Below are 26,863 nucleotides of genomic sequence, written 5' to 3'. Positions count from 1 at the left end.
CCCATCATTAATGACAATCCCAAAATAATTTATTGCAAAATAGTTGTTTTTACTTGGTCTTGATCATTTTTAGGCATCAGTGGTGATACGAAGAGCAGCTAACTGGTAGCTCGGGAGAATATTACTGCAGACGAGCAGGTTAAACACAACGCTCAGTGGCATCTGACATGCTATAAATGCACCCATAAACGGAATGTGTCAAGGTTGAAGACAAGTACATCGAGCATCAGGAAAAAGTCAAAAATATGGGGACAAGTGCCTGCTGTGAGTAAAGATTGTGTTATACTAGGTCCCATGGCATCTGTTCTCAGAACACGGGCTTCTTCAGCAGTAAGCTCAAAGGCATCCATTAAACAGTTTCAGCATGTGAGCTATGGCATAATGGAGCTATTAGCTCACACCGTCAAGTGGAGTTTCTTTGTAGCTCCTGTGAGGAGGCTGACATATCTTGCATGTCATCAATACCAGGCAGAGAGGTGCTACTGAACTTTGGATTTTTGCACAAGACACAGCTGTTCTAATGCTCCCTGTGAGATTCTATCCAACTCACTTCTGTTCTTATGGCTGCTGCTGGGGAACAGAATCATTTTATACTGCAGAGATGTGTTCCTCGGATCACTGAAAGCCACCATGCCTCAAGGCATCCATGTCCCTTCAAGCTGTGATGCTACTGAAAGGTTGGCTGGAAAGACAAATAGTCTTACTGGAAGGCACTTGATACAGCAGTGGTGGACAACCTGAGGCACAAGGAAGAGAGAGAGATCTTGGAGTCATCGTGGATAGTTCTCTGAAAACATCCACACAGTGTGCAGCAGCAGTCAAAAAAGCAAATAAAATGTTAGAAGTTATTTAAAAAGGGATAGAAAATAAGACAGAAAATATCTTATTGCCTCTATGTAAAACCATGGTACGCATACGTCTTGAATACTGCGTACAGATGTGGTCGTCTTATCTCAAAAAAGATATACTGGCATTAGAAAACGTTCCGAAAAGGGCAACAAAAAGGACGAGGGGTTTGGAACGGGTCCCATATGAAGAGAGATTAAAAGGACTTGGACTTTTCAGCTTAGAAAAGAGGAGACTAAGAGGGGAGATGATAGAGGTCTATAAAATCATGACTGGTACGGAAAAAGGAAAAGTTGTTTACTTATTCCCATAATAAAAGAACTAGGGGACACCCAATGAAATTAATAGGCAGCAGGTTTAAAACAAACAAAGGACGTTTTTCTTCACTCAGCGCATAGTCAACCTGTGGAACTCTTTGCCAGAGGACGCAGTGAAGGCTAGAACTTTAACAGGGTTCAAAAAAGAGCTAGATAGATTCATGGAGGTTAGGTCCATCAATGGCTATTAGCCAGGATAGATAGGAATGGTGTCCCTAGCCGCTGTTTTCTGGAGGTGGGTAACAGGGGAGGGATCACATGAGAATTACCTGTTGAGATCCCTCCCTCTGGGGCATCTGGTATAGGCCACTGTCAGCAGACAGGATTCTGGGCTAGATGGCCCTTTGGTCTGACCCAGTATGGCTGTTCTTATGTATGTTCTTATTAAGGTTCTAGGTACGGCCCATCAGACATTTTCTTTACAGTTGTCCAAGTGCAAGATTTCCAGATTGTGCTGGTTTACATCCAGTTTTTTTCCTGCCAGCATTACTAAAGTGACACACAAGTAAAGCAAGAACATGTGAAGCGAGGTGCATGCTGATTGCACACAACACTGACTGTGAAAGCCGCGTGCTCCCTCTGAGTCATAGCAGCTCTCTGATTAGATGCAATCGGCACACCCCAAAAATTCTAGGTACGCAAGCAGTTAGCAAAACTACCCTGTCCCAGGAGACCTTCTTAGATATGACAAGCTTGCAGCCCATGGAGATGAAGAACTCATGCAGCTCGCTCACTACCTGGCTTGCCCATTGCTGTGATAGTCTCTGAAAAGCCTCGCCTCACTTGGGAGATCTGAGCCTGTCGCAGATGAGGTCATAACTGTACTGGAGGCAATTGTATGCCAAATTTTCCATTTGAAGACTAACGTTGTGACACAGAGCTAGGCAGGTCAAGATTTTCCAGGAAGCAGACAAATGGAGAAACATTGCCACTGTCAAGGGATACATTTATACTTCCTATTATGGGAGCAAATTATTAAGCAAGGGGACGGCTCCAGGATGATGGAGTGCATCCACAACTAACCTATTGGGCATTGATGTGTCTGAGAGGAAGGACTGATCGCACTAGTTACATGTGCAATACTCCTCCTACACTGGTCCTTCAGCTAATGAAAGGCTCGTACCCAAGACCAGATGCTTACTACTCCCGCAGCCTGCCTTATTGGAGGTGGGTGAGCGTGGGATGGACAAGGATCAATGTGGCAACATGTTGAACAGTGGTACCCTTAAGGGAGGCAACACTGATAATAGTTATTTGGTCTTGTATTCAGCTGACACTTTCCCAAATCAGAAGCTCTGTGTTAGTTCAAAAGCTTGTCTCTCTCACCAACAGAAATCGGTCCAATAAGAGATACAGTCTCATCCACCGTGGATACATCTACACTGGCCAGTCTTGCACAAGAACGTACGCAAATAAGCTGCAGCGATATATTTGCATACTTAATGAACTGCCATTTTGCACAAACTGCCCTTGCGCAAAATGGCAGCTCATTAAGTATGCAAATGAGGTGCAGCAATATTCATCACTGCACCTCATTTGCATACATTCTTGCACAAGACTGGCCAGTGTAGACATAGCCCCCATGTGTCTAATAACCCAGAACTGACATGGCTTCAACACTGCATTAACTTCTACATATTAAGACTAACCTCCCTAGGATGAGCCAACATCAGGTTTTGGGTTTTTTTTTTTTTAAATATTAGGAATGCAGCCCCGTGTTAGAGTATAGTTTTTAAAAAGTTGATTTTAAACGTCTCAAATACAGATCTACATAATAACTGATCTAGCCTAGTCACATCTGGTACTCTCAAGTTTGTGGGAGGAAAGGCTTTTGAACGATATGTCCTCAGAAATGGGTTGAGTTGGGTATTATCAAAAGTTTCCACCAACTGACGGTCCTGCAGCTGTGAGGGGTGTGGGTGTAAGAAAAAAGCAAGATTCCCTGCACCCTCCACCACCTTGCTACTGCTGGTGATTATGATTTAAAAACCTACAAAAATCAACTGACACTCCCCTTACCTGTCAATCATTACTTTACCCATGGAATGAAAACTTACACTGTGCACCCAGCCAAATGTTCCTATTGAAGACTATGCCACTAATGCCGATCAAGGTTACAAGCCTTTACATATACAACCACCATGCAAGTCTTTACATACAGCAACCATAGGAATTTGCATTCTGGTTCAGACCTGAGCTCTACCTACATCAGCATCCTGTTTCTAACTGTGATCCATGCATCTTCATTTCTATTATAGATGCAGCCTCAACTGGAGACCCTCTAGGGTCACTCCAGACAGTCACACGGCTTGTGGAGAGCTCATTTTGTTAAAAATGGAGGGGGGGGGAGGAAGCTATACTCATAGCCGATTCAGAGCCTCAGCTAACGTCTCACTATTATACGACAGGCATAGCGCATGTAAGAAACTAGAAAAATGACACTGCTGTTTGTGATCTTTATTTTTTAATAGTACATTTAAACAACTCCTCAGGACTAACCTTCTCAGCCACTTAGGCCATGCAGCAAACCACATTTCCTCAGTTACACAGATAGCCTATGACAACACAAGAAATGGGTCACAATTGTAGCGTAGTAAAAAGAGGGGAGAGATGTGCAGAAAGAAGCGATTATAGTAAGGCAGCAGCACCTGGAGCAACAGCAAGTCTACTGCATGTGTGAAAAGCTCAGTGAACTGGTTATGATGCAGTGCTCCTTAGAAATGGCACACTTCTTACAGGAAGATATCAGAAGCAACTTCTGGCCCTTTCTTCGCTATTTCAACCTCTGTTAAATAACTAAATTCAAAGCCCCACCTAGTGGCTAGAAACTGGAGTTGCATGTTTTAAGGAAGGGTATAGCTTACCATTAAATTGGAATAGTTGCAAAGTAAATACACCAATGTATTAGATTTATTTCACTGTACATGCATCTTATAGTTTGTGGATGCATCCTGTGAGCAGTTAGGATATGAAGATTATGGCTACAGGATCTTTGAGATTTTAAATGGCATAGTGTACAATATAAAGTTCAATCGTATGTTCTTCTCTAAAACAGTATTTAAATCCAGAAAGGCTTACGTATTGCCAAACTTCCAGTCCCTCAGTTGGGTCTGAGCTGTTCTGCACCTTTTAGTGACCAGGTCATCTGAAAGCAATGCAAGGAGTTCATTTGTTGAAAACCTACAAAACTTTATTTGCAACAATCCCTGAGGCTGTTTAACAGATGCCAGAACTGAGTCACATAGGGTGTTGTCACTCTTATCTTACTTCAGGCCTTCCAGCTGCCACGGGCTTAGGGTACTAGAGCTTACAATCTAACATGAGCCATAAAGGGATCTTGATCACAATTTTCAAAACCAATTTGAGAACTGAGCCACACAACTTCTGGCAGTTCCAATGAGATTGTGTGGCTAAAGTAGCCGATTGGCTTTGAATATCAACACATTTAGAACATTAAAATACTATAGATATAACAAGGACTATATAACTTAAGAACTTCTATAGGTGTTTACACCATCGCTTTGAATTGTTCATGTGGCTTATTTGACCAGCGTGAGGACGAAAAATCAAATTATACAACTTAAGAAGCTGTAGCAAATCAACTCCACATGACTAGCACTAGTTTCATGATGGTATTATATTAAGCTAAGTAGTTTGACAGTCATTTGAGACAAATCCACAAAAAGCACAAATAGGAACTGCTTAAAGTTGTATAGCTCAACTATCACTTAGAAAACAGATATTGGGAGGCGGCCTTTAAAACTTAAATGCTATGTTATATTCACTTCCTGTGCCGTGTTTTTCACAATTCTTCTTTAAAAGGAGACTTTTTCCATGTGTTCGTATAAGCTGCAGTTTGGGGTTAGTCATTGTCTGTATCCGTTGTGTGGCAACTGTACATGGTTAAGGCCTCTTTCCCAACTCAGCTTCACACAAATAAAAGTGTGGTAGCACTGCAAGTTCAAGGTATTTCCAGAGCATGGAACAGCACACGTTCAACATTAAATAAATCATTGCAGAATTAAACTGGAGTTTACTAATCTGGGCATTACTCAGTTTAGGAATCCTAATCCCATTTGGATGCAAACCCCTTTTGAAAATGAGATTTAGGCTCCTGAATGTTGAGGCATTGTGAGGCTGACTACACTCTTGTCAAAATGTCTTTACAAAGCTGAGTCTTAACAGCTTATCTACACTTACTGGGAGATGGGTCAATCCCCGCAGTACCAGCTAAACCCAACCCCGCGGGATCACTAACGTGATTGCTGATCATGCTATTATTGACTCCAATATTCAACCAGATGGAGACTAGTAAAGGAAGTTGATGGAAGAGTTTTTCCCCCATCAACACCCCCACTCTCACCAGAATAGAGATGCCATGAGAACTCAATCTAAAGTACATCAACTCCAGCAAAGCCAACATTACCCCTAGTGTAGACCTGCTTAAGACTTAAAATCACAAATCTTTACTAATTACAAGAGCGCAAGGCAAATTATAGAAGACAAGGACTCGCTATTAGGTTAGGTGTGAAAGCTGCCTTCAATACAGAAGCTGTTGTGATGGGAAGCAGCATATCCAAGGATGTGTCTACCCAGGAAAGAAAAAAGTATGCTCCTGCAGCAAGTCTCAGAGCACAGGTATACTGCCTAGGTCCCATGTTAATACTGGCTTGGGCTGGAGCTCCGGATGGATTTCACAGCTCAAGCTGGAACACCTGGACAGTTATTTTTAGCCCTTTTGCATGAGCCCACATCTACAGAGCTGGGCTCTGAGATTTGCTGCTGTAGGGTTTTGGTTTTTGCTGTTGATGCACAAAATAAAGTAGCAAATCGCATGGGGTTAACAAACCCTTACATACCACCTACAGATGAATTTGGGCCTTGTTTTCCCTTTCACTGGAGCAGACATACCACTGTCAAAAAAGGCTCTGCTAGAGTTAGAACTCCTTGACACGGCTACCCCTCTGATACTTAACTCTTTGACAGTAGCCCCCCACTGGACATAGCAGTGCTCTATAGCCACACAGTAGACCCATGTGGAACAGCCTTCAGTGGTGCCCAGCACCCAGCAGCTCCCATGGAAATACTTAAGTGGCACTGGAAGGTGCTGAAGAAATCTGGAACAGACCCAGTGACAAGTTTATGTCTGACAGCAAGTGGAGCAGCAATGGCAGTACCGGTTTCAAAAGTGCTGTTAAGATGAGAAGTTTCAGATATACAAAAACTACAAAACCACCAATTTGTTGATTCAGTGAGTAAATAATTCAATAAAGCCACTATGGTCAAGAAATGAATCCTTGGATTTCAAACTGCAGATCACTATTCTATCTAGGGGTGTTAAGTAACAGTTAGTTAGCTAATTGAGCAATTGATGGAATTTCCATCAACGACTGGATCAGTCGAGAGGGGGTGCTTGCTACTGCCACTGTGGCTCTGCATTTTAGAAGTAGTCTTGCGGCTCTTAACTCTTACTACACTTAAAGTACAGAGCCACAGTGGGGATAGCTCACGCCAGCTCCAGGACTGCTACGATTCTGCCTCCCCCGAACCGCAGAGATGGTGCTGGGGGAAACCAGCTTTTAAACTGGCACCTCCCCTCCACCGGCTCCTGCTTCCTTCCACCCCCGCTGCCTCTGATACTACTCAACTAGATGCTTACATCTCTAATTCCAGGGTAGGTTACTGCCATTGATTTAAAGTCTGCTTTTGTATTAGCAGTGTATTAAAGGTGCCACTGAATGGTAAACAACAGCAGCAGCTCTACAGCACCCCTTGTACTTAAATTCAATTCACATATAGCCAAGTCCCAGGTTGTTTTACAAGCTCCTTTGTGTCAAGCTGTAGAGTCTTGAGTCAGAGATCTTTTCAAGATAAACTGGACTTCACATCCATTGTGCCCCATCAATTCAGGTTTTAAAGATACCCTTTTGTTCAGCTCTAGAAATCTTCATCTGATCGCAAGAATATTCCATTAATACTGAATGACATTAATTCTACCATTGGTTTTAAAATTACCAGCATAAAATAAGTAGTCATATATAGAGGACTCTACAATCTTTTGTGCTCTACAGCAGAGCCAGAAAATGCCACATTCTAATTCAAGACCAGTACTGGAGTGCTATGGTAATATTTTCAGTTTTAGGGGATGAAGAGGATTTATATTTAATTAATAAGACACCTGCCAGCTGGATTGAGCAGAGGCAGAATACAAGGGCAGAATGCAAGTTCACAAAAACGGTTAATTTTTTTTATACATAGGATAAATAAATCTGTTTATAGAGCAAACTTTGAGTCCTAAATGTTTTCAAATAATGAACTAATTGTCTTGCATAAGTGATACACGCTTGTTTGTATTCTTCCCTGAACACACACACTAAGCAAATTTTGTACGAGAGGAAAAAGGACCGCTACAGAAACAGTAACATTCAAACCACTTAAAACAAAAGGAAGATTATTTAATGCATTAACGCTGTTAATCTGAAGATAAATAAATCCACAACAGACTTTAAATTTCTTTTTTGAGATTTCCTTTCTTTGCAGAGAATATTTTTGAAATCATACAGTAACTGAGGAGGTGTCATTTTATTTTCTAAATGTCCAGATGAAGTCTCAGTTCTCTCTGCTCCCTTTATAGGACCTCTCCATGCCCAGTCCAAAAGGTGGTTTTCTTTAGCTTTTACTTTAAAACAGCATAGTGGCCAATGTTAATTTCAAGAATAACTTGAAGGTTTGCTTCCTGAATCATCTTCTTGCGAGCCCATACTCTGTAAGGGAAGAAGAGAAGTTAATTCTGTAAAAATTCTTTCCTAAGATTTTCATCTTACACAACTCTAAAGTGCCTAATCAACAAACAGGAAAATGAAGTACACATACAAGGACCTGCACTCTTGCTTTCTGCTCATTATGTGTGATGTTTACAAGTCAGTCACCCTCCTGACTTCATTTTAATGTATGACTTTAAAGTAAGTTCAGCATACATTCTCTGTGAAAGATCTTAATGTCAGTTACCTTCTGCACAAATTGAGGGTTCACAGTGATCTCTTGATCCATGGCTTTCAGTCGTTCATCAAGCTCTATACATTTCAGCATCTGAGAAAATTATGGTGAAAACAGCAAGCTGATTAGTTTGTCCAAGTTTGTTTTCATAGCTCATAACATCTGAGCTATGAAAAGGAAGCATTTGGTAGCCAATGTTACAGATGAACAAGATTTTAAAATAGAAGAGTAATTTTTCTACAGATTGAACCTCTGTGGTCCAGGACTCTGGTCTGCCAACATCCATGGTCTGGAAGAACCAAGGATATTGCTGCACTAAAGCACCCCAGTACAGAGTTTGCCAGCAGCTGGGAACAGAGCTGGCTGGTGGGGCCAGGGGAACCCACGGGACACCAGAGCTTGCAGCCGGCTGGGTTGGGAGGTTGGGGGGGGGGGGGGGGGGATTAGGGCATGCTGGAGTCCATGGGGCAAGGAAGGTAGCAGAGCTCCCAGTGAGCTGGGAAATCACCAGGGCTGCCAGAGTCTATGGGGCAGGGGCCCACACCCAATGGGGCCAGGAAGGAGGGCATGCAGAGCCCACAGCTGGTGCAGCCAGACAGCCAAGGGCAGTGGTGCCAGTTAATTGAGGAGAGGAGCCCAGCAGAGAAGCTGGCACCTCTCCCTAGCCTTCTCTGGTCCAGAAAACTCCCTTGTCTGGGACCAGTCAGGTCCCAAAGGAGCCAGACCAGGGAGGTCCAACCTGTAGTATTTAATTCAAAGTCAATCCTATTGACTTCATAGTCAATATTATGGGGTCAAACTGCTGGCATGCCTCAGCTTGTACCCAGCATACAATAGGGAACTCAGCACAACGATAATTGCCTAGTAGAGTTGGTAAATGACTACAACCTAATTGCTACAATAGCAGAATAATTTCATAGCCCTGCATTTCTAGTATACTGAAGTACTTCACTTTGTAAGGCACCCAGCTTCCACCAATTCACAAAGTGAACATAACACAATTTTTGCTTCCAAAACCATTACATTTTGAAGGCAATAGCAAGAATGTATTAAATGTTATTTACCTCCTGATCAATGTTATGAAGCATAGCTGGATTGTTGTATTTTTCAGGATTATCATGGAAACAGACCATACCATCTTTCTGATTAATACTTGCAAAGATTTCACCATCTTCTATCTGAAATAGGAGAAACCGTTTGTAATACAAAGGATTAACCTGAACACAGAAAAGGGGGAAAAAAGTTTATATAGCCCACAGTGATGATTCAAACACTGATCTTGAATATATTCTAGAACTTAAGAAAACCAAGATGAATTCCTTCCCAACAGTCTACTCAGAGGAATGTAGAAGACAGACATTACTGATGCTTAGTTTGGACTAAAGCAGTTGTAATTTTTTTAGGCTGCTGCCTCCTACCCAAAAAAAGTCTTCTATGACCTCTTATTTGCACTTTACAAAAGTCCTACAGCTGGACAACTGAGGACTGCCACTGCTAAGTCAAATATTGACTGGTCACGTCAGAATGTCAAACTATAGTTCTTAAAGCTATTTAATCCCTTTCACAATTAAAAGCCATTTTAGTCAAGTAACATTCCTTACCATGTGAAGGACATATTTTTCTGCTTCCTGTGGCCCCGATAGCTGCACTCTACTTGCCATATCTTGTAATGAGAGGGTTAAAAATGTCTGAAATATAGTAACACAGCAAACCATGATCATCAGAAGCTATATGCTGTTCCTATGAGTCCTTTGTGAACTATGTAACTGAACTTTTTAAACTGATCTGTTGACTAATAATGGTGGGAATATTCATAATAGGCAGGTACAAAAATATCATGGAAAGATGTGTCTTTTCAATAAAAACTGATATTTTATATTGCTAGGTGAACAACTGGGTAACTTATTAGAATGATCTGTTTACGAGTCTTTCCTTCCTAAGGGAAGATAGATGATGTCTAGCTTCCCTTTTCCCCATGCATGCTCTCTGCCAGATTTTCATACAGCTCTTTCTTCACAGAGACTTATCCATTGTTTTACTTCTGGAGTCCATTTTGCTCTCATAGTAGAATCTCAGAATTAGGAACACTTTGGGATTGGAGATTGTTCATAACTCTGAAGTATTCATAATGGAATAAAACATTATGGCTGTTCTTTCAAAAGTTTACAACTGACCGCGACTTAATACAGCTTTGAAATTTTACACTGCAGATGAAAAGTGGTGTTTTGCCTTTGTTTTTAGTAGTTCACATTTAACAATACTGTACTGTATTTTCTTTTGCCTGTCTCTGCTACTTCCTGATTGACCAGTCAACCACATACTTCATTTGGAACTGAAATTGCACAGTTTGTAACTATGGTGTTTGTAACTTAGAGGTTCTACTGTACATTATATGTCTGTGGCACACACCATTTGAGTTAATTTAAGCAAAAGAGCATCCCATCTTTCCCTGATCACTTCTAGGAACCAATTAGCTCTCTACTCAGAGTTACATATTTAACTGACTCCACTGGACAGTCCCACCAGACCGTAGGTTTCCCTACCTTCCTCTTTTCTACTTCAGAACTGTGATCAAGTAAAGTTCAGTTTTCCACAAAAGACAGCAAACCTGAAGATCAGGGCATGGGTGACATTCTTACTGACTTTTGGCTACATATAAAAGTTGTGGGCAAGTTCTCAGCAGCTATAAGTCAGCGCAGGCCACTGATTTCTATGGTGTAGTATGCCAGTTTACTCCAAGGACTGGAAGCATTGGCAAAGAAGGAGGCAGGCAAGTTGATATATATATGCAACTAGCAGGTGTACTCAGCATTGTTGGGGTCCTTAATTCTTAAATAAAAAGGAAATATATGCTTTATTGAATGACTTTCAAATTGAATGTTTTTATTAAATTAATTTTAGTAAATTTTTAAAATGGGAATTCCATCAGGTGTAATTTTTTCTTCATTTTATTCGCTATGTTTCAACAAAAAAAGTGCTAGTCAATTTTGTTTCTAACAGCGTGATCTTCTAATTTTCAAGCATTAAGCATTGATTTAGCTGTGCCAAAACAGAGCACTACTCCAAATTTCTCCATTTTATCTCTTTTCTATAACGTTTATTGAGATGCAATCCTATCCCATGTTCATCCTATTTTTCTGGCTAATCTTGATTTAGTCTCTTTCAATATTCGCTGAGATATCAGTTTTGAAGACCGTACTTGATTTGGTGATTCGGTCTCTTTTCTGTTTGGTTTTATGTGAAGCAATCCATTTCCAGGCACATCACATTTTCCGGGTACAACCAAACCCTTACGTTGCTGTAAGTTATAACAGGAAGCTGTATACCAAATTTGGTAGTCCTAACTCTTACAGTTTAGGAGGAGTTTGATCAAACAGCCAGCCAGACTCTCTCAAATATATAGTAGAAATGGTTAATTTTAATAGCTCATTTTCACGTCAGTAGCATTATATTCAACAGATGCATTTACTTAAAAAATGCAATTACTTTAAAAAGTGACTATTACAGATATAATCAATGTACTATATACTGATTCAATCAGACAAGGCACTATTTTTAGATTAACTCTTCCAGATAGTGTGCTAAATCCAAAAAGCCTGGATAACTGATGCCAAAAGAAAACAGCATCTTACCTTAGTTAACCTCTGTATATTCTTTTTATAAAGAGATGACAAGCACTGCTTAACCAGCCCCATATTGTTATCTCTGGTGAATGTTTCACTATGTTTGTTGACCAGGTTTCGGAGCTCTGATGGTTTATTGGTTGAATAAACTTGTGCTAATTCATGGTACGCATTGCTAAGAGGCTGCAATTAGGAAAAAAAGATTTAAATGTATCTGGAGTTCAATCTTGCAACATTTGTGAAGGTTATTTTAAGCCACCCTTATTATCAACACTATAAAGTTATTGTTTAAAAAGGGCCTCAGATCCCCAGTATATTAATGCACTTAATTTTCCACTTGTCAAGATCTAGATTTAAAGCATGTAGAGCACAAATTAAGTTGATTTGGTGATTTCAACTTAGTTACCAAACATCTGTTGAGATCACAAAAACATAAGAGTCATATTGTAGGCTCCTTGAGGCAGAGGCTCTCTTTGCAACCGATTATTTAAGCCACAGGGGGCAAGTTCATGCTTAGGGCCTTTACATACTGCTGCATATTAAATAGCCACATTTAGAATCTCTGCACAATAAACTCAATTATTTGTTATGGCATTTCTGAAATTCAAGTACTGATCAGCCATGTGAAACTAGAGGGTTTGTATTCTTTCAGGACACGGATACCACACAGAAAAAGCTAATAACCTAACAAGTCTTGCTTAGTATCTAGCAAAAGTAGAAGGCTAGTGAGTTCACTAGGTGCATTACTAAGAAATCACATTAATAAATGTCAAATCAGGTTTTGCCTGGAATCCATTTCCATTTAAGATGTAAAAACACTGTTACAACATACAGAACTGCATAAAAGATCCAATGAAGATAGAATTTTGGCAAACTGCTACTTTTTATTCTGAATGTATAGTTCAGATTGTTGTTTCAACTGCCTTTGAAACTTACCTTAATGAATCTACCCACTATCTGAGAGGTGTACTTCGGTAGCTGTTGAACTTTGCCAAGTAGTATCAAAGAAACTAGAATGTACTTTTTATACGATTCCAACATAATATGACTGACTGCCATGGCTGGAGTAGTTATTGCCTAAGCAAGAGAAAGAGTTAGGAATTAAAAGTGAATGTCACTGACAAACTGTATTAAAAATCATTCCTAGATTTAAAACTCCATATGTAAAAGGGATGTTCTGGAACATATAATTCACCAGTGTGTGTTAAGTGCTAGAGACATGAGTTAGTTTTGGGAGAATTATTCCGAAGCGCATAAAACGAAGCTTCTGTACCAATTGCTCAAAACCAGAACATAAGATGTTGTATAGTGAAACTGGTTTTAAAATGACCCCAAACAAGGATCAAAACCAAAACTTTTTAATTTAGTAGTGGTGGACTTTAAGAACAGATCAAGAACTGTAGTTGAAACCTTTGAGTGCCTTTGAAGAGATAGATTACTTGCAGGAGATGTTGACTACTGAAAGTCATTAGGTCAATTTCCATAGGATTTTTATGCATTATAAATATGTACAGAAGTTTTGCAAGGCTTTAGATCATTCGTTTGTACAGAAACAATCATTTAAATTCAAGTGTGCCAAAAAGGTTAGCAGGAAAATCAAGTTAAATCCCTTTCGTCTCAAGGTTTTACCACCTGCTAAAACACATACAGCAATTACCGGAAAAGCAGGGGAAAAAAGTTTACTTCTTTCATCACTTTATTTTGTGCCTTTGACAGCATGTTATCGTCTATGGAATTTCTCATTTGTGGGCCTCACACAAAGCAGCAAGGGGGGAAAAAAAGCCATTTCCCAATCATTAGAAAAATGAGTGGCTACAAACACCAAAAATTAGTACAAGTTGAACCTCTCTGGTCTAGGACTCTGCTGGACCACAGATGTTGTTGGACCAGAGAACCCCCACAAAAAGGGACAGGGAAGGGACGGCAGCCCAGCAGCCAACAAGGACTGGGAGGGCAGCCCACCCAGCTCTGCAGCTCCTGGTCCCAGTGCACAGTCCGGCTGGCTACTGCTAGGGACCAGGAGCAGGGTAACAACCAGAAGGGGAGCCAGCCAGGAGGCCAGCGCCTCTGGGAGAGCCCTCACCTCCCCTGGTCCAGCAAACTCCCTTTTCCGAGACCTGTCAGGTCCCAAGTGTGCCAGACCAGGGAGGTCCAACCTGTAGTGGTCTCGGGCAGGGGTACTAGCTGAAACCACTAACCTGATTTTTTTACCATGCGATTTTAAACCTAAATATATATGTTTACAAAAAAGTTAGTTTGTGAACTGTTACCATCCACTACAAAATAAGAAATAAATGGCCATCCAAAAAAAAAAAAAGTTTAAAATGAGAAGAAAAGTGACTCGAGCATTTGGTACCCAGATTCACTTATGTGATTTTCTAGGTATGTGACCAGATCCCTTGAGGGATTTTATGGTGCAGAAACACCTGGATTTTTGGCTGGAAATGAATAACAGGTCGTCATTTGCCCCATTCAATTTTTCCTCTTATAGAGCCCTGATTTAGACAGAAAAGAATATAGCAAACCCTACAATAACTGAATACACACCTAACTTTGATTTGCTAGATAACTTATATGTGGTGCACAGAAATAAAACTAACAGCGAAATATATTTGTGGAAAGCACTCAAATCCTGGGATGATAAATATACCTATCCTAGAGTTTTGTAACACAAGCACAAAAATAATGATAAAAATAATGTACCGTATCCTATGAAAAGAGACATAACTAAGTTTAAAAACCCTATGCATACAGTTTTGGTCTTTCAGCCAATCACACTTCTGATTTTCGCACAGATTTCTGATTCAGATAGTTACCTGTTCATAGAAGTAGAGTGCTCTTTCAAAGTTCTTTAGCCCAGTGTATATCATTCCACCATAGTAGTAGTAACATAAAAAGTGCTTTGCATCATATGCCCCATTCTCTTTACAAATATCCATCATGTCCACATCTAGATACGGGAGGGCAGGTTTAAAGCATTTTGCTAACAAACAGAGCTAAAAGAAAATAAACCAGCATTACACAGACAACTCTATTCAATAAAAAAACCCTAAAATTCAGTTAAGTACCATTTCTTAATCTTAATGTATTCTATTTGCAAAAATACAAATAGCAACAGACTCCAGAAATTTGTGCAATTCCAGTAGCATTTGACTATAGGTGGGTCTCAAACATTATGATATTGCAAGAGCTACCAACACCACTGATGAGCCATTACAAGTTGTGTTAAAATAACTCCACCCTAATTCACAAAGCTGCCTGAAACATTCTACCCAAGCTAGCCTGCTGGCAGCACAAAGTGCCACAAGGGACATCCCAGTTCAGGCCCCAGGCCTCCAAGAAAATTCAGCCCGGAGACTTTGGATGAGACACAAAAGTATCTCATGCCATTGTTAAGCAAGCCTCCTCTGAATAATGTTCAACAATGATGTCTAGCTCTGGAAGGAGCAGTGTGCTGCCCTCCTCAGTAAGAGGAAAGATGACCTCCATCCAGGATTTGCAGAAGTGATGGAGGGGACCAAAATAAAAGATCCAAGAGGATCCAAGACAAATCCAATTCTAATGGATTTAAAATGTCATCACATCTTATGGTTTATTGTTGTCATAAAGCCCATTATAGTTTGTACCTATCTTTTATTTGAGAGGAATGAAGCACACGTTCAGCCATTACAAAAAGGAATTGGCCCAATTCAAAGTTTTTACTCTTGGTATAAGCCGGATATAATTTTTTACCTGGCAGAGATCTGCATGTATTGAGGTCAGCTGGTTTGTGTTCATCTGCATCTTGTCTATGGCTTGTCTGAGTATGCCAATTCCTCGCAGGGGCTGTCAGAAATTACATCTCTTTCAGATAATTTCTCATAGATGGCAGCACATTGGATCTTATGTTGACACTTACAAATGAAAAATAACACTAATTGATAGGTTACATTTAGTAACAATCACGCTGAGGTTCCCCCTTCCTTGTAGGATATTGCAGTCCCTTCTTAAGAGATAAAATTAACCTTTGCTATTAAATAGCCTTGGTTTGCTTCTCTCGATTGACTATTAAAATTCAGCATTTTTACTGCAGAAAGGCAATTGTTAAGAGCGCATTACAGGGTTAGAACGCTTGAAAATTACATTCTTAAAGGCCTAATCCTGACAACACCAAAAACGTAGCCCTGTTCACTCTCAAGTCAAAAGCAAAACTCCCAATTAGTTTCGTTTGGAGGGAACTGGCTTCAAAACTATTTTGACTCATAACAAAGTGACTAGAAAGCTAACAAAGGAGATTCTCAGAGCTCTTTGTTTAGCCAGTCCACTCTAAATGGTCATCATAGTTTGCTGTATATTTTAACACGCCTATTCAGAAGGCTGGCTCATATGAAGGTAATGCTGAAGCCAGTAACAAATGACTGACCAGTATCAATTATTTTGGTACAATCACTTGTTTGTATTGTCTAAAGAAATTCAGCTCCATCAAAAGTTAATGAGCTAGTGATTTCCTATTTTGTGTATGTTCCATATCATGGTTTATTTACCAGTGCACTAAAAAAAAAAAAAAAAGTAAAGGCATTTTCTTCCTTGTATTATTTCTCTTAAATAACTCTTAAAAATCTAGTTTTGGATCCATTACCTTCTTGTACATATACAAGCAACAATCTGCACAGAAATGCTTTCTTGTTGCTAATTTCTCAGTAAGTCTCAATAAGACATTAAGCCTACTATGAACAAATTAAGAACTCAGATATATATAGTCTAATTATTACTACTAGGTGAAATATGCTTACCTGTTTTCTTTCCACAAGGGCATTTGTTAACTGGTGGCAGAGGCCAGCAACTAGATACAATAATAAAAAAGTGAAAAAAAAAATCACAAATACCAACTATATGAAGTTTAAATTATGTAGGAGTACAGAACAAATTGAAGTTTAACTTACAAGTGTCTGTTGCATATCTAATGTGTTCCCCATTACAAGTGCTGATAAAAAGCTGGACCTGTGAGAATAATGTTTCGAAATCAGGGACACTTGGCATAGAAAACTTCACAAACCTAGAACAAGACAAAAAAAATTAAACACTTAGTTTCTGTAAAAAACTAACGTATTACCCTGCAAGTATCTCTGCATAGACAGGTAAACGTCAACTGTGTTGGGCTAACTGCAAAATACGTATTGTGGATTTTTCCAGTTTGGCATACTAAAACCTTCCAATCCAAGCTTGAGTACCCTGACAATAAACAGTCCATGGCTTTACGGAATTAAACTTTGTAAGTATGCCGTCTCAGCTGAGGAGTATAAATGTGTGTTAAACGCACTGAAGACACACCTTTATCTGACAACTACACTAATATTTGTGAATGCGATGAAACCCCCTCACCTCCACACACAGTCTTATGCAAACTTTCATGACAGAGCAAGTTAAACCATGTGAAACAGTGTTCCCTCTTTTTTCCATCCATATAATAAATTTTGTTATGTGCACCAAAGCATGTGTGGATGTGCACCACCAGTAGAAACATATGCTGTTGGCACCCTGCTAATCAGACAGGTGGCATCCAAATCTCTCATGGGTGGCCACCCAAGTGCTTCTCTTACAGGGAACGTTGACATGAAGTAGTAACTTTAAATAGCATGAAGATTAAGAGCAAACTTACACAAAAATCAACCATAGAACTGCACCACATAGTCCACTCCCTTCACATTCCTCCACACTAAGGACACTCACAGTGCAAACTTGCCTTGACTATTTCTCTGATGAAGTCCTCACCGAAGCATTCAGCACACTTCTTGACTGCTGCAAAACCTTACTGCTACAAAGCCTACTTACTCTATGGCCTCCTTAAATTCCAACATACCTGTGAAACCTCATCCTGAAAATTTCCAAGCACATATCCTCATTCCACTTACTGTCCATTTATTTTAAAATGTAGTTAAAACTGCCTATATTCTTCAACTTAATTTTACTTACTGCAGATAGCTTCTAACATACTTGCTATTCTGCTTCTTCCCTTACAAAAATCTTGCCACTATTCTAAACTGGAGCTACAGTGTGAAAAACTTGCGCTATTTTCCTGTACCTCTGACTCGTTTAATCCATCCATTCAAATAATCTTTTGAACATTTCTTCTGACAGTTGCCCTTCCTCCTCTTACTTGTTTTTAATAACTAAATGTTTTAATTGACCCACTCCATTTTCACCATTGGTGAGGCATGATAAAGATTGTGTCCTTTTTAAAAATTTTGCAGTGCATTTTGGGATCCAGCTTGCATAAGATGCAATACAAAGTGAAGTAGTATATTTGCTAATTGTATTTACGATATTCTATTTGTTTCAAAGTGAGATTTGAAACAAGAGGTAGGTTCCTAACAGATTAAAGTGGGTTTTTTGTTTGTTTCAAAGCTACTTTATAGAATCCCAATAGTAAAACTTGTAAAGACATTTTCCTTGAAGTTATGTTATGTTAGGAAGGGAAGATGGCTTCAAGCTCTATATCCAAACTCTCTACATACCATTTTTGATAACTCATCCATACTGCAACTCCCTACAACAGTTCAACTGCTCTCTCAACTTGCATAATAGATGGGCACAATACTAGCTAAGAAACTAAGATAGCAACCCACACTTCTTCATTAATGAACTGACATCCTCCTTAATATTATTAATAGTTTGTTAATATTCTATTTAAAAACATTTGATATCTTTGTTGAACCAATGAGTATGAATAATTATCTATGCAGATCTTTTACATGTAATAAGAAGCAGATGTTGCTCATAAACAACCCTTCTTTAGAACTGTGAGTCAGGGTATTTTACCAATTTCAGAACTGGAATAATGCAAAAATTAAACACATATAAGTCAATACTTTATTTGTAAAAAGGAAGTATAGTATAAGAAAAAAAACAATTAAGCACCTGAGTGAAAATGCAAATAATATTTTTCCCCTATCAAGTCATCATACACTGGATGAAATTTTGGAAATAAGTAAACTATTAGACTTACCCGGTGTTGCCCAGATACTTCAGGGCGGGAGGGGTAGGAGGTGGCAAACCCTTGGGTCTGGATGTGTGCGCACGTGCAAGAGTGAAGATTGGGGGATGAAGAGAGGCTCAAGGTGGGAGGTCCCATCTAGCATGGAATTTCTCTGTCTCCCTCCCTGACCCCCAGGGACCCTTTTCTCTCCCCTCCCTGGCTGCCAGAGGCCATTTACTCCCCCACCGACAACACTATGGCAAAAGGCCGGGGGGCTACTTACTTGGTGTGCTCACAGGCAAGATGAGGGAGCCCCAGACCTGCTGGCCACTCCCTTGGTGGTACAGGTGCCCCAGTGGGCACTCTGCAGGATAGCTCTCCCCTCCAGGCTCACTGCCGAGTGACCACTCTTATATCACATCCCTCTGAACAGCACTCCGCCCCCCCCCCCCCCGGCATATTATGGAAAACTGTCCTTCTCCTGGGGCTTCTGGTTCTCCTGGCACAACCAAACCCTGACCTTGCTTTAAGTTAGAAGAGAAAGCAGTATACCACAGTTTGCTAGCCACAGTTCTTACCATTTAGGAGGAGCTCTTGAACAAACGGACTCGCAGACAGACACTCAGACGCACACTCTATAAAATATATATAGATTAAGCCTTTATACAAAGGAAAGGCTCACTTACAAAACAGCAAGAACCCCTAAGGAGTGTTCTTGAACATCCAGGGCACCAAGCACTGTATCCAGATGGGAAAGATTTTTTGCTAGCAGTTCCCCGCTCTTATTGATCAGTTCACAAAGCTGGGTCATTTGCCCTGAAATATGAAATACTGCTGTCAACATTAAGTTAGAACAACGAATACAATCAATTAAAACAGTCCACAAGTCCTCATTTTAACAGTTTCTTAAGATGATTTTAAAAGAGCAACTTCATCAAGTGAAGTAGTTAAACCAACTAGTTTGTTGCTAGCAATAGTCACATTTTCAGGAATACAATCTCTCTGACTAATGAGGAGACTCAATAACTTAAGCTCTCACTTTTTTCAAAATTGAGTTTACAGCTGCCAGAAGATTTACAGAATGTAAACCAATGCAGTGTAATTATCCTGAGTCCGTAGACAGAAGTGAGTGTCACCGCAGCTACTGAGTTTTGCCAAGCACAGGAAGGGAGTTTCACATTTATGGACACACATGGAAAGTTCATCCACACAAAGTTGTCCATGAACAACAGTCAGTAGAAGTCTCATCATCCTCTACCTCCTCCAGCACCTGAGGTGCCAGGAAATTAATCTTCTTCTCAAGGTGCTGCTCCTGAACCTCAGCTTCCTGAATATCCAATCAGTTTTTTCAGCCTTGTCCATAGTGGTCTGAAATATTTAGATTGTTTGTAACGCCTACTGTAAAAAAGATTGGACAAAAATCTCTTTTCCAATGTACTGTGTGTGTTCAACAAGAGACATCCAGACACCTATACTTTTCTGCTTGGGAGAGTCAGCACAGTATGGGGAAAAAGAAAAACATCTGAAATTAGAGAGAGTTAAATCTGTAAAAATTGTCAGAAGAATCAGAGGCAGATGCTGTATCTCAAACTGTTTTTACTTTATTTTAAAATCCCTGTTTTTTTAAAAGATGTCTGTGGTCTCCTGAAGCAGACTTGGTTCAACTGTCTTATTCTGAGACACTAGATGCAAATAGAATCAAGGGTCTAAACCAGGGACGGGCAATAATTTTTGATGGGGAGCCACTCCAAGGGTGCAGAAGGGACCTCATGTAGGAGATTGGGAATAGAGATAGAAAAGTTTAACTGGTTATCAGGTAAGCAATAGTCCTGCCGGCATGCTTACCCAGTAACAGATTAACCGGCAGAAGCAGCCCGGGGCTGGCAGGAGCAGCTCCTCACCCACAGCAGCTGCTGAAACAGAGCTTCACCTATAGAGGGCTGGGATGGAAGAGTCTCCTGTCTGCAGCATGCTGGCCAGCAGGATCCCAGCCACATGGGCCTCTGTTTTGATGTAGTCCCCCAACCATAGGTCCCAAGCTACTCTGCATCAGCCCTCCACAGTTAAATTAAACAATTAAAAGTAAATTGTTTAACCGGTTAACTTTTTTAATGAGTATGTACATCCTTAATTGGGATGGAGGAGGGGCTGTGGGGTCTGGGACGGAGTTTGAGTGAAGGAGGGGGTTGTCACCTGGGGCAAGGGATTGAGGTGCAGAAGAGAATTTTGACCTGGAGGACGGGTGTAGAAGGTAGTGATATTAACTGGTTAACGGGAGCTGCTCCAGTTCCCACCACAGGCAGATGGCTGCACCAGCCCCATGAGGCTCACTGCGGATAGGGGCACTCCAAACCAGCCAGAGCAGACCTACTCCAGACACATGGAGCATGCCTGGCCCATCGCAGGCAGGGGTCCTCCTGCCCGTTTGGAGAAGCTCCTGATTGCAGCAGGACCAGCCCCAGCCCACTGCAGGCAGGAGTGCTCCAGCCCAGCCGGAGCAGCCTCTCACTGCAGCACACCACTTTTTTCCAATGAACTAATTAAACAGGATTTTAAATCCTTAATAGGAGGGGGTGCAAGGTCTGGAAAGGAATTATGACCTTGGTGCAGGAGAGTGCAGAAGATCTGAGTTACATGAGGTAAGGGTATAGGAGGGGAGTCTGAAGGAGGGAAGGGCTGGGATGCCAGAGACAGGCTCTGGTTGGGAGGGAGAGGTGCTGATTTAGGTAGCTCTTGGTCATGCCCCCACCTGCTGCACAAAGCATCTGGTTGTAGGAGCCATGTGTTCCAAACCCCAGGTGTGGAGTATATTTTGCATGCTGCCTGCCTGCAAATAGGCAACTCCCATTGGCTAGTTTCCTGAAAGATTATGCTGGTGGTGTGGTAGCAGGCAAAGACTCTCTTCCCTTCTCCCCCCTCTAGTTTGCAGTGGTGCTCAGAGAGGCCCATGGCCCCCACAGCCAGCCACTAAGTGGTGTGAGGGGGCAGGTTAGTATTTCACCCACCCCTGGTTTAATTCTGACCTACTAGAATCTTTGAAAAAGAATCTCTATATGTCAAGGGAAAGAGATACAAACATTGTTCTCATATCACCTCTCTAACCTTTTCCTCTAAATTAAGATTACAGGATCAAGCTTCTCAATTATGGAAATTTAGTTTTAAGAAATGGTCTCAGTACAAAACTAGAAACTCCGGAACTGCAATTTTAGCTCTAATAATAACTCCCTCTGTGGCTCTAGGGCTATTACTTAATGTATATATCCACCCTAATGGATCAGTGTAGTTTCTAATCCTCTCAGTGAAGTTATATAATACTGTGCAACTATTAAATAGACCAGTTAATGAAAACTGATTGTAATACAGAAAAGTTATTAAAATCCATCTGCTCCATCAGTATCAGCCATCAAGCTATATACATGACCTAATTCTTAAACAAGTTCAATTTGATACAGTATAACTGACAGTTAAAATAAATATCAAAAGAAAGTTTGAGGCTCTCTTCCCCAAACATAACTCAGTCTTTAAAGAGATCAAAGGTGGGCTTAATTTTTCTGAGGTAACATCAATCCTTTATTTGTTTCAAGGACGTGAATATCCCACAGAGGAAAAAAAAGGCTGCTCTATGCTAGAAAGTCACGTCAGCTTAACTAAACTCAGGGCTGTGAAAAATACCATGCCCTATGAGAGGTAATTAAGTTGCCTTAAACTCCAGCATTAGTAGACACTGCGTGGTTGACAGAAGAATTCTTACATCAGCCTAGCTACCACCTCCCTCTCAAAGAGGTGGATGAACTCCTCCTGTCCCAGCAGCAAATGTCTAAGCTACATCTCTGCTGCTGTAGCATTTCTAGCTTAGATATGAAATAAACATGCAAGTAAAGTTCAGGAACTTGCACACATCATAAATAGAGTTTCAGTGCAAGTACAGCAGAAAATTGGGGTTTGACAAGGCTTAGTGTGCAAAAGGCCTTTTAATAAGTTAATAAAGCTTCAATATGTAATCCTAGCAACTTGTATCTCATGCTTCCCTAGATAAATCACAGAACCCAATGGTGGGGATAGAGAAGTCCATAAATCAGCTAGTCTAGAACTCCAGAAGCCAATTAAGGAAAAAATGGGTACTCTACAGTGTTCCCTGTAAGCTGAGTGCTTGGGCAGCAGCCCAGGAGAGATTCAGGTGCCACCCAGATGATTGGCAGAGCACCCACTGCTGACCACAGCATGATTCTACTAGTGGTGCACATCACAAAGTTTATTCTGAACATGGAAGGAAAAACTTAGAGGAAACATTGGTACTCTCAACATTTTATGTTCCAGCTCTTCAATAAAATAACATTTCAAAATGACACGCTACCCTCAATCAATACACTTGTGTTACAGAACAGTGATTACCCTTAACTCCAGATTTAGGCTTTCCTAATTTGCAAAACTAAGGTCTTGTCTACACTACAGACCTGTATCAGAATAAAAGGAAAAAAATCAAGCCCCTGAATGACATAGCAACACCAATCTAATCCCCTGTGTAGACAGCACTCTCAGCAGGAGCGCATCTCCCACCAACATACTATTAACTATGCCAACAGGCGAGCTCTCTCCTGGCAGCTTAAGAGAACCTTAATGAAAGTATTGCAGATGCACCGATGCAGCATTTTAAGTGCAGATTTGTACCAAGATTAGGTTTCCACTGTAGCGTAAGACAGGTTCGGATCTGCGTCCAAAGACTTTGGCATTGCTTTCTTATTTATGTGCAGGCCCTCTAATAAGGAACAGATGCCAAAAAGAATGAGCAGCCAGGGGATTAAAAACAGTGGGAAGTAGCAATGGTGCCACACCAGACCCCATCAAATACCACTTCTTAGTCCAAATGAATATGAGAGGGGACATATGCTTCCAGTTCTCAGCTGTCTAAAAAATTCCTAAGTTTTAAGAATTTATGATCACCAAATACAACCTCCTGCATCACAATTAGCTCTGGGGCTCCAAACGCAACTAAAGCAGAATTCCCCCAGGATTAAGAGATGGAGAAAAGAGGTGGTGTAAATCTTCCAGCTAGCCCACAGCTCGTGGTTTAACAAGGTAACAAGAGTGCAGTGGTGCCTGACGAATTTCTATTATGGAGTGAAACAAAATACAGGACTATGTAGCACTTTATATATGGTCGTGACTATTTTCTTCCACAATTTGATCTGAGGAAGTGGGTCTGGCCCACGAAAGCTCATCACCTAATAAACCATCTTGTTAGTCTTTCAAGTGCTGCATCGTCCTGTCTTTAGTTTCAGCAAGACCAGACTCACACGGCTGCATCTCTATCACTATTCTGGGGTGCTGAGAGCCACGGAGCCAAACTGCAAGCGCTCCATACAACGGAGATCACTCCTAGGCAGGAGGTGCAGCAGCACCCCCGCACGCCCGTCCCAGCCCCGGGGCAGCGGTGCATCTTTCGGAGACTGCCCCTCTCGAGTGGAAGGGAGGGAGGCGGGCGGGCGCCTCCTGCGGATGTCAGCACCGCTGCCCTCGTGAGGCCTGAGCAGAGCAGGCGGCGGCTGCAGCCCCGGGCTGTCGGGAGAGCGCGGGACACGCCACGGCCGGGGCAGGGCGGCCCCCGCTGGCGGGGCCAAGCGACAGACCCGGGGGGGGGGATCCCCCAGGCCCGCCCGATCTCGTCACACGCACCCGCCGAGGGTGACCTGCGCCCCCGGGGCGGGGCCACGAGGCGCCGCCCGCAGCCCCGCGCGCCCCAGCCCGGCCTTTCGCTGCCCCCCTCCCGCGTGAGCAGCGCCCCGCCGCGGTCACCTTGGGCCGAGAGCTGCCGGACGCTGTTGACGAACTGCTCCAGGGCGGACGCCATCTTGGCGGCTCTCGGCGCGGCCGCGTCTCTCCGGGGCGGGCAGGCGGCCCGGGCCGAGAGCGGCGGGGGGGGAAGCGGGAAGGAGGCTCCGCAGCGACGCCGCCAGAATCCAGCCAATCAGCGGTCGCTTCGGGAACCGCGAGACCCAGCGGCTAACGTCACTTCCTCCATGTCACATCGCGAGAGCAACGTCCCGCGGAACAAACGCCCCCTGAAGGTTACCATGGGAACGGCCTGCTCCCGCCCGGCGTCACGGCCTGTAGTAAAGGGCCATTTTACAGCCGAATCCGTGACTCAGCAACAGCCAGGGGGCGCGGCCAGTGACGCGATCGCGCCTCGCCATCGCCTTCCATAGAGCGCCGCGTGACCTCACAGCGGCCCGGTCAGCCTCGAGCCTGCAGCGCCTGGCACCGGCCCCGCCCTCACCTCAGCCCCCCCCCCCGCAGTCACGTCACCCCCCAGCACTGATACCCCCCAACACTGATACCCCCGCAGCCACGTCACCCCCCAACACTGATACCCCCCAACACTGATACCCCCCGTAGCCACGTCACCCCCAACACTGATACCCCCCAACACTGATACCCCACCATCTCCCCCCACAGCCACGTCACCCCCAACACTGATACCCCCCAACACTGATACCCCACCATCTCCCCCCACAGCCATGCCACCCCCAACACTGATACCCCCCAACACTGATACCCCCCCACAGCCACGTCACCCCAACACTGATACCCCCCAACACTGATACCCCCCCACAGCCACGTCACCCCAACACTGATACCCCCCAACACTGATACCCCACCATCTCCCCCCACAGCCACGTCACCCCCAACACTGATACCCCCCAACACTGATACCCCCGCAGCCACGTCACCCCCCAACACTGATACCCCCCTACACTGATACCCCACCATCTCCCCCCACAGCCACGTCACCCCCCAACACTGATACCCCCCAACACTGATACCCCCCCACAGCCACGTCACCCCAACACTGATACCCCCCAACACTGATACCCCACCATCTCCCCCCACAGCCACGTCACCCCCAACACTGATACCCCCCAACACTGATACCCCCGCAGCCACGTCACCCCCCAACACTGATACCCCCCTACACTGATACCCCACCATCTCCCCCCACAGCCACGTCACCCCCCAACACTGATACCCCCCTACACTGATACCCCCGCAGCCACGTCACCCCCCAGCACTGATACCCCCCTACACTGATACCCCACCATCTCCCCCCACAGCCACGTCACCCCCCAACACTGATACCCCCAACACTGATACCCCCTACACTGATACCCCCGCAGCCACGTCACCCCCCAACACTGATACCCCCCCGCAGCCACGTCACCCCCCAACACTGATACCCCCGCAGCCACGTCACCCCCCAGCACTGATACCCCCACCATCTCCCCCCACAGCCACGTCACCCCCAACACTGATACCCCCCTACACTGATACCCCCGCAGCCACGTCACCCCCCAGCACTGATACCCCCTACACTGATACCCCCGCAGCCACGTCACCCCCCAGCACTGATACCCCCCAACACTGATACCCCCCCACAGCCACGTCACCCCCAACACTGATACCCCCCGTAGCCACGTCACCCCCAATACTGATACCCCCAACACTGATACCCCCCCGTAGCCACGTCACCCCCCAACACTGATACCCCCCAACACTGATACCCCCACAGCCATGTCACCCCCAACACTGATACCCCCCGCAGCCACGTCACCCCCCAGCACTGATACCCCCGCAGCCATGTCACCCCCAACACTGATACCCCCAACACTGATACCCCCCCACAGCCACATCACCCCCAACACTGATACCCCACCAACTCCCCCCGCAGCCATGTCACCCCCAACACTGATTACTCCCACCATCTCCCCCTGCAGCCACGTCACCCCCGCAACACTGATACCCCCCACAGCCATGTCACCCTCCACCACTGATACCCCCAGCATCTCCCCCCACAGCCACGTCACCCCCCAACACTGATACCCCCACAGCCATGTCACCCCCTCAACACTGATATTCCCACCATTTCCCCCCACAGCCATGTCACCCCCAACACTGATACCCCCGCCATCTTCCCCTGCAGCCATGTCACTCCCCAACAGTGATACCCCAACATCTATCCCTGCAGCCATGTCATCCCCCCAAAATTGATACCCCAACATCTCCCCTGCAGCCACGTCATCATCCTCCCACATCCCTCATCACCAGTATCCCCTAGCATCCCACCCATCATC

At 43.3% G+C, this 26,863-nt stretch overlaps 1 protein-coding gene across 3 annotated transcripts; it reads right to left on the bottom strand.

Moving 5' to 3' along the window:
* Positions 1 to 7,673: 7,673 nt before the first annotated feature.
* Positions 7,674 to 24,842, bottom strand: COPS3 (COP9 signalosome subunit 3). Of its 3 annotated transcripts, XM_075899758.2 has the most exons (12): positions 24,531 to 24,842; positions 19,424 to 19,553; positions 16,705 to 16,817; positions 16,555 to 16,604; positions 15,515 to 15,607; positions 14,599 to 14,778; positions 12,719 to 12,859; positions 11,792 to 11,965; positions 9,761 to 9,847; positions 9,224 to 9,337; positions 8,172 to 8,252; positions 7,674 to 7,927 (listed from the first exon to the last, which is right to left on the bottom strand). In XM_075899758.2, exons 1-12 carry the CDS (start codon positions 24,583 to 24,585, stop codon positions 7,874 to 7,876), a joined length of 1,272 nt encoding a protein of 423 aa, XP_075755873.1. In that variant the 5' UTR covers positions 24,586 to 24,842; the 3' UTR covers positions 7,674 to 7,873. The 3 variants fall into 3 exon arrangements, with proteins under 3 accessions (XP_075755873.1, XP_075755874.1, XP_025042156.1); XM_075899759.2 differs by lacking the exon at positions 19,424 to 19,553; XM_025186371.3 differs by lacking the exons at positions 19,424 to 19,553; positions 24,531 to 24,842 and having other exon boundaries at positions 15,515 to 15,675; positions 16,705 to 16,782.
* Positions 24,843 to 26,863: the final 2,021 nt, after the last annotated feature.

The sequence above is a fragment of the Pelodiscus sinensis genome, chromosome 15 (genome assembly GCF_052426305.1).
Source record: "Pelodiscus sinensis isolate ZL-2025 chromosome 15, ASM5242630v1, whole genome shotgun sequence".
In the NCBI taxonomy this organism is placed as follows: Eukaryota; Metazoa; Chordata; order Testudines; family Trionychidae; genus Pelodiscus; species Pelodiscus sinensis.
Note: the sequence above shows the minus strand (reverse complement) of the source record. Positions and strands in the feature narration are given on the sequence as shown.

Coding starts and splice junctions, on each gene's coding strand:
- COPS3 (XM_075899758.2), bottom strand. CDS start 24,585: ATGGCGTCCGCCCTGGAGCAGTTCGTCAACAGCGTCCGGCAGCTCTCG. Junction 16,605..16,704: donor TAGATATGCAACAGACACTT/GTAAGTTAAACT, acceptor TATTGTATCTAG/TTGCTGGCCTCTGCCACCAG. Junction 9,848..11,791: donor ATATACAGAGGTTAACTAAG/GTAAGATGCTGT, acceptor ACTATATTTCAG/ACATTTTTAACCCTCTCATT.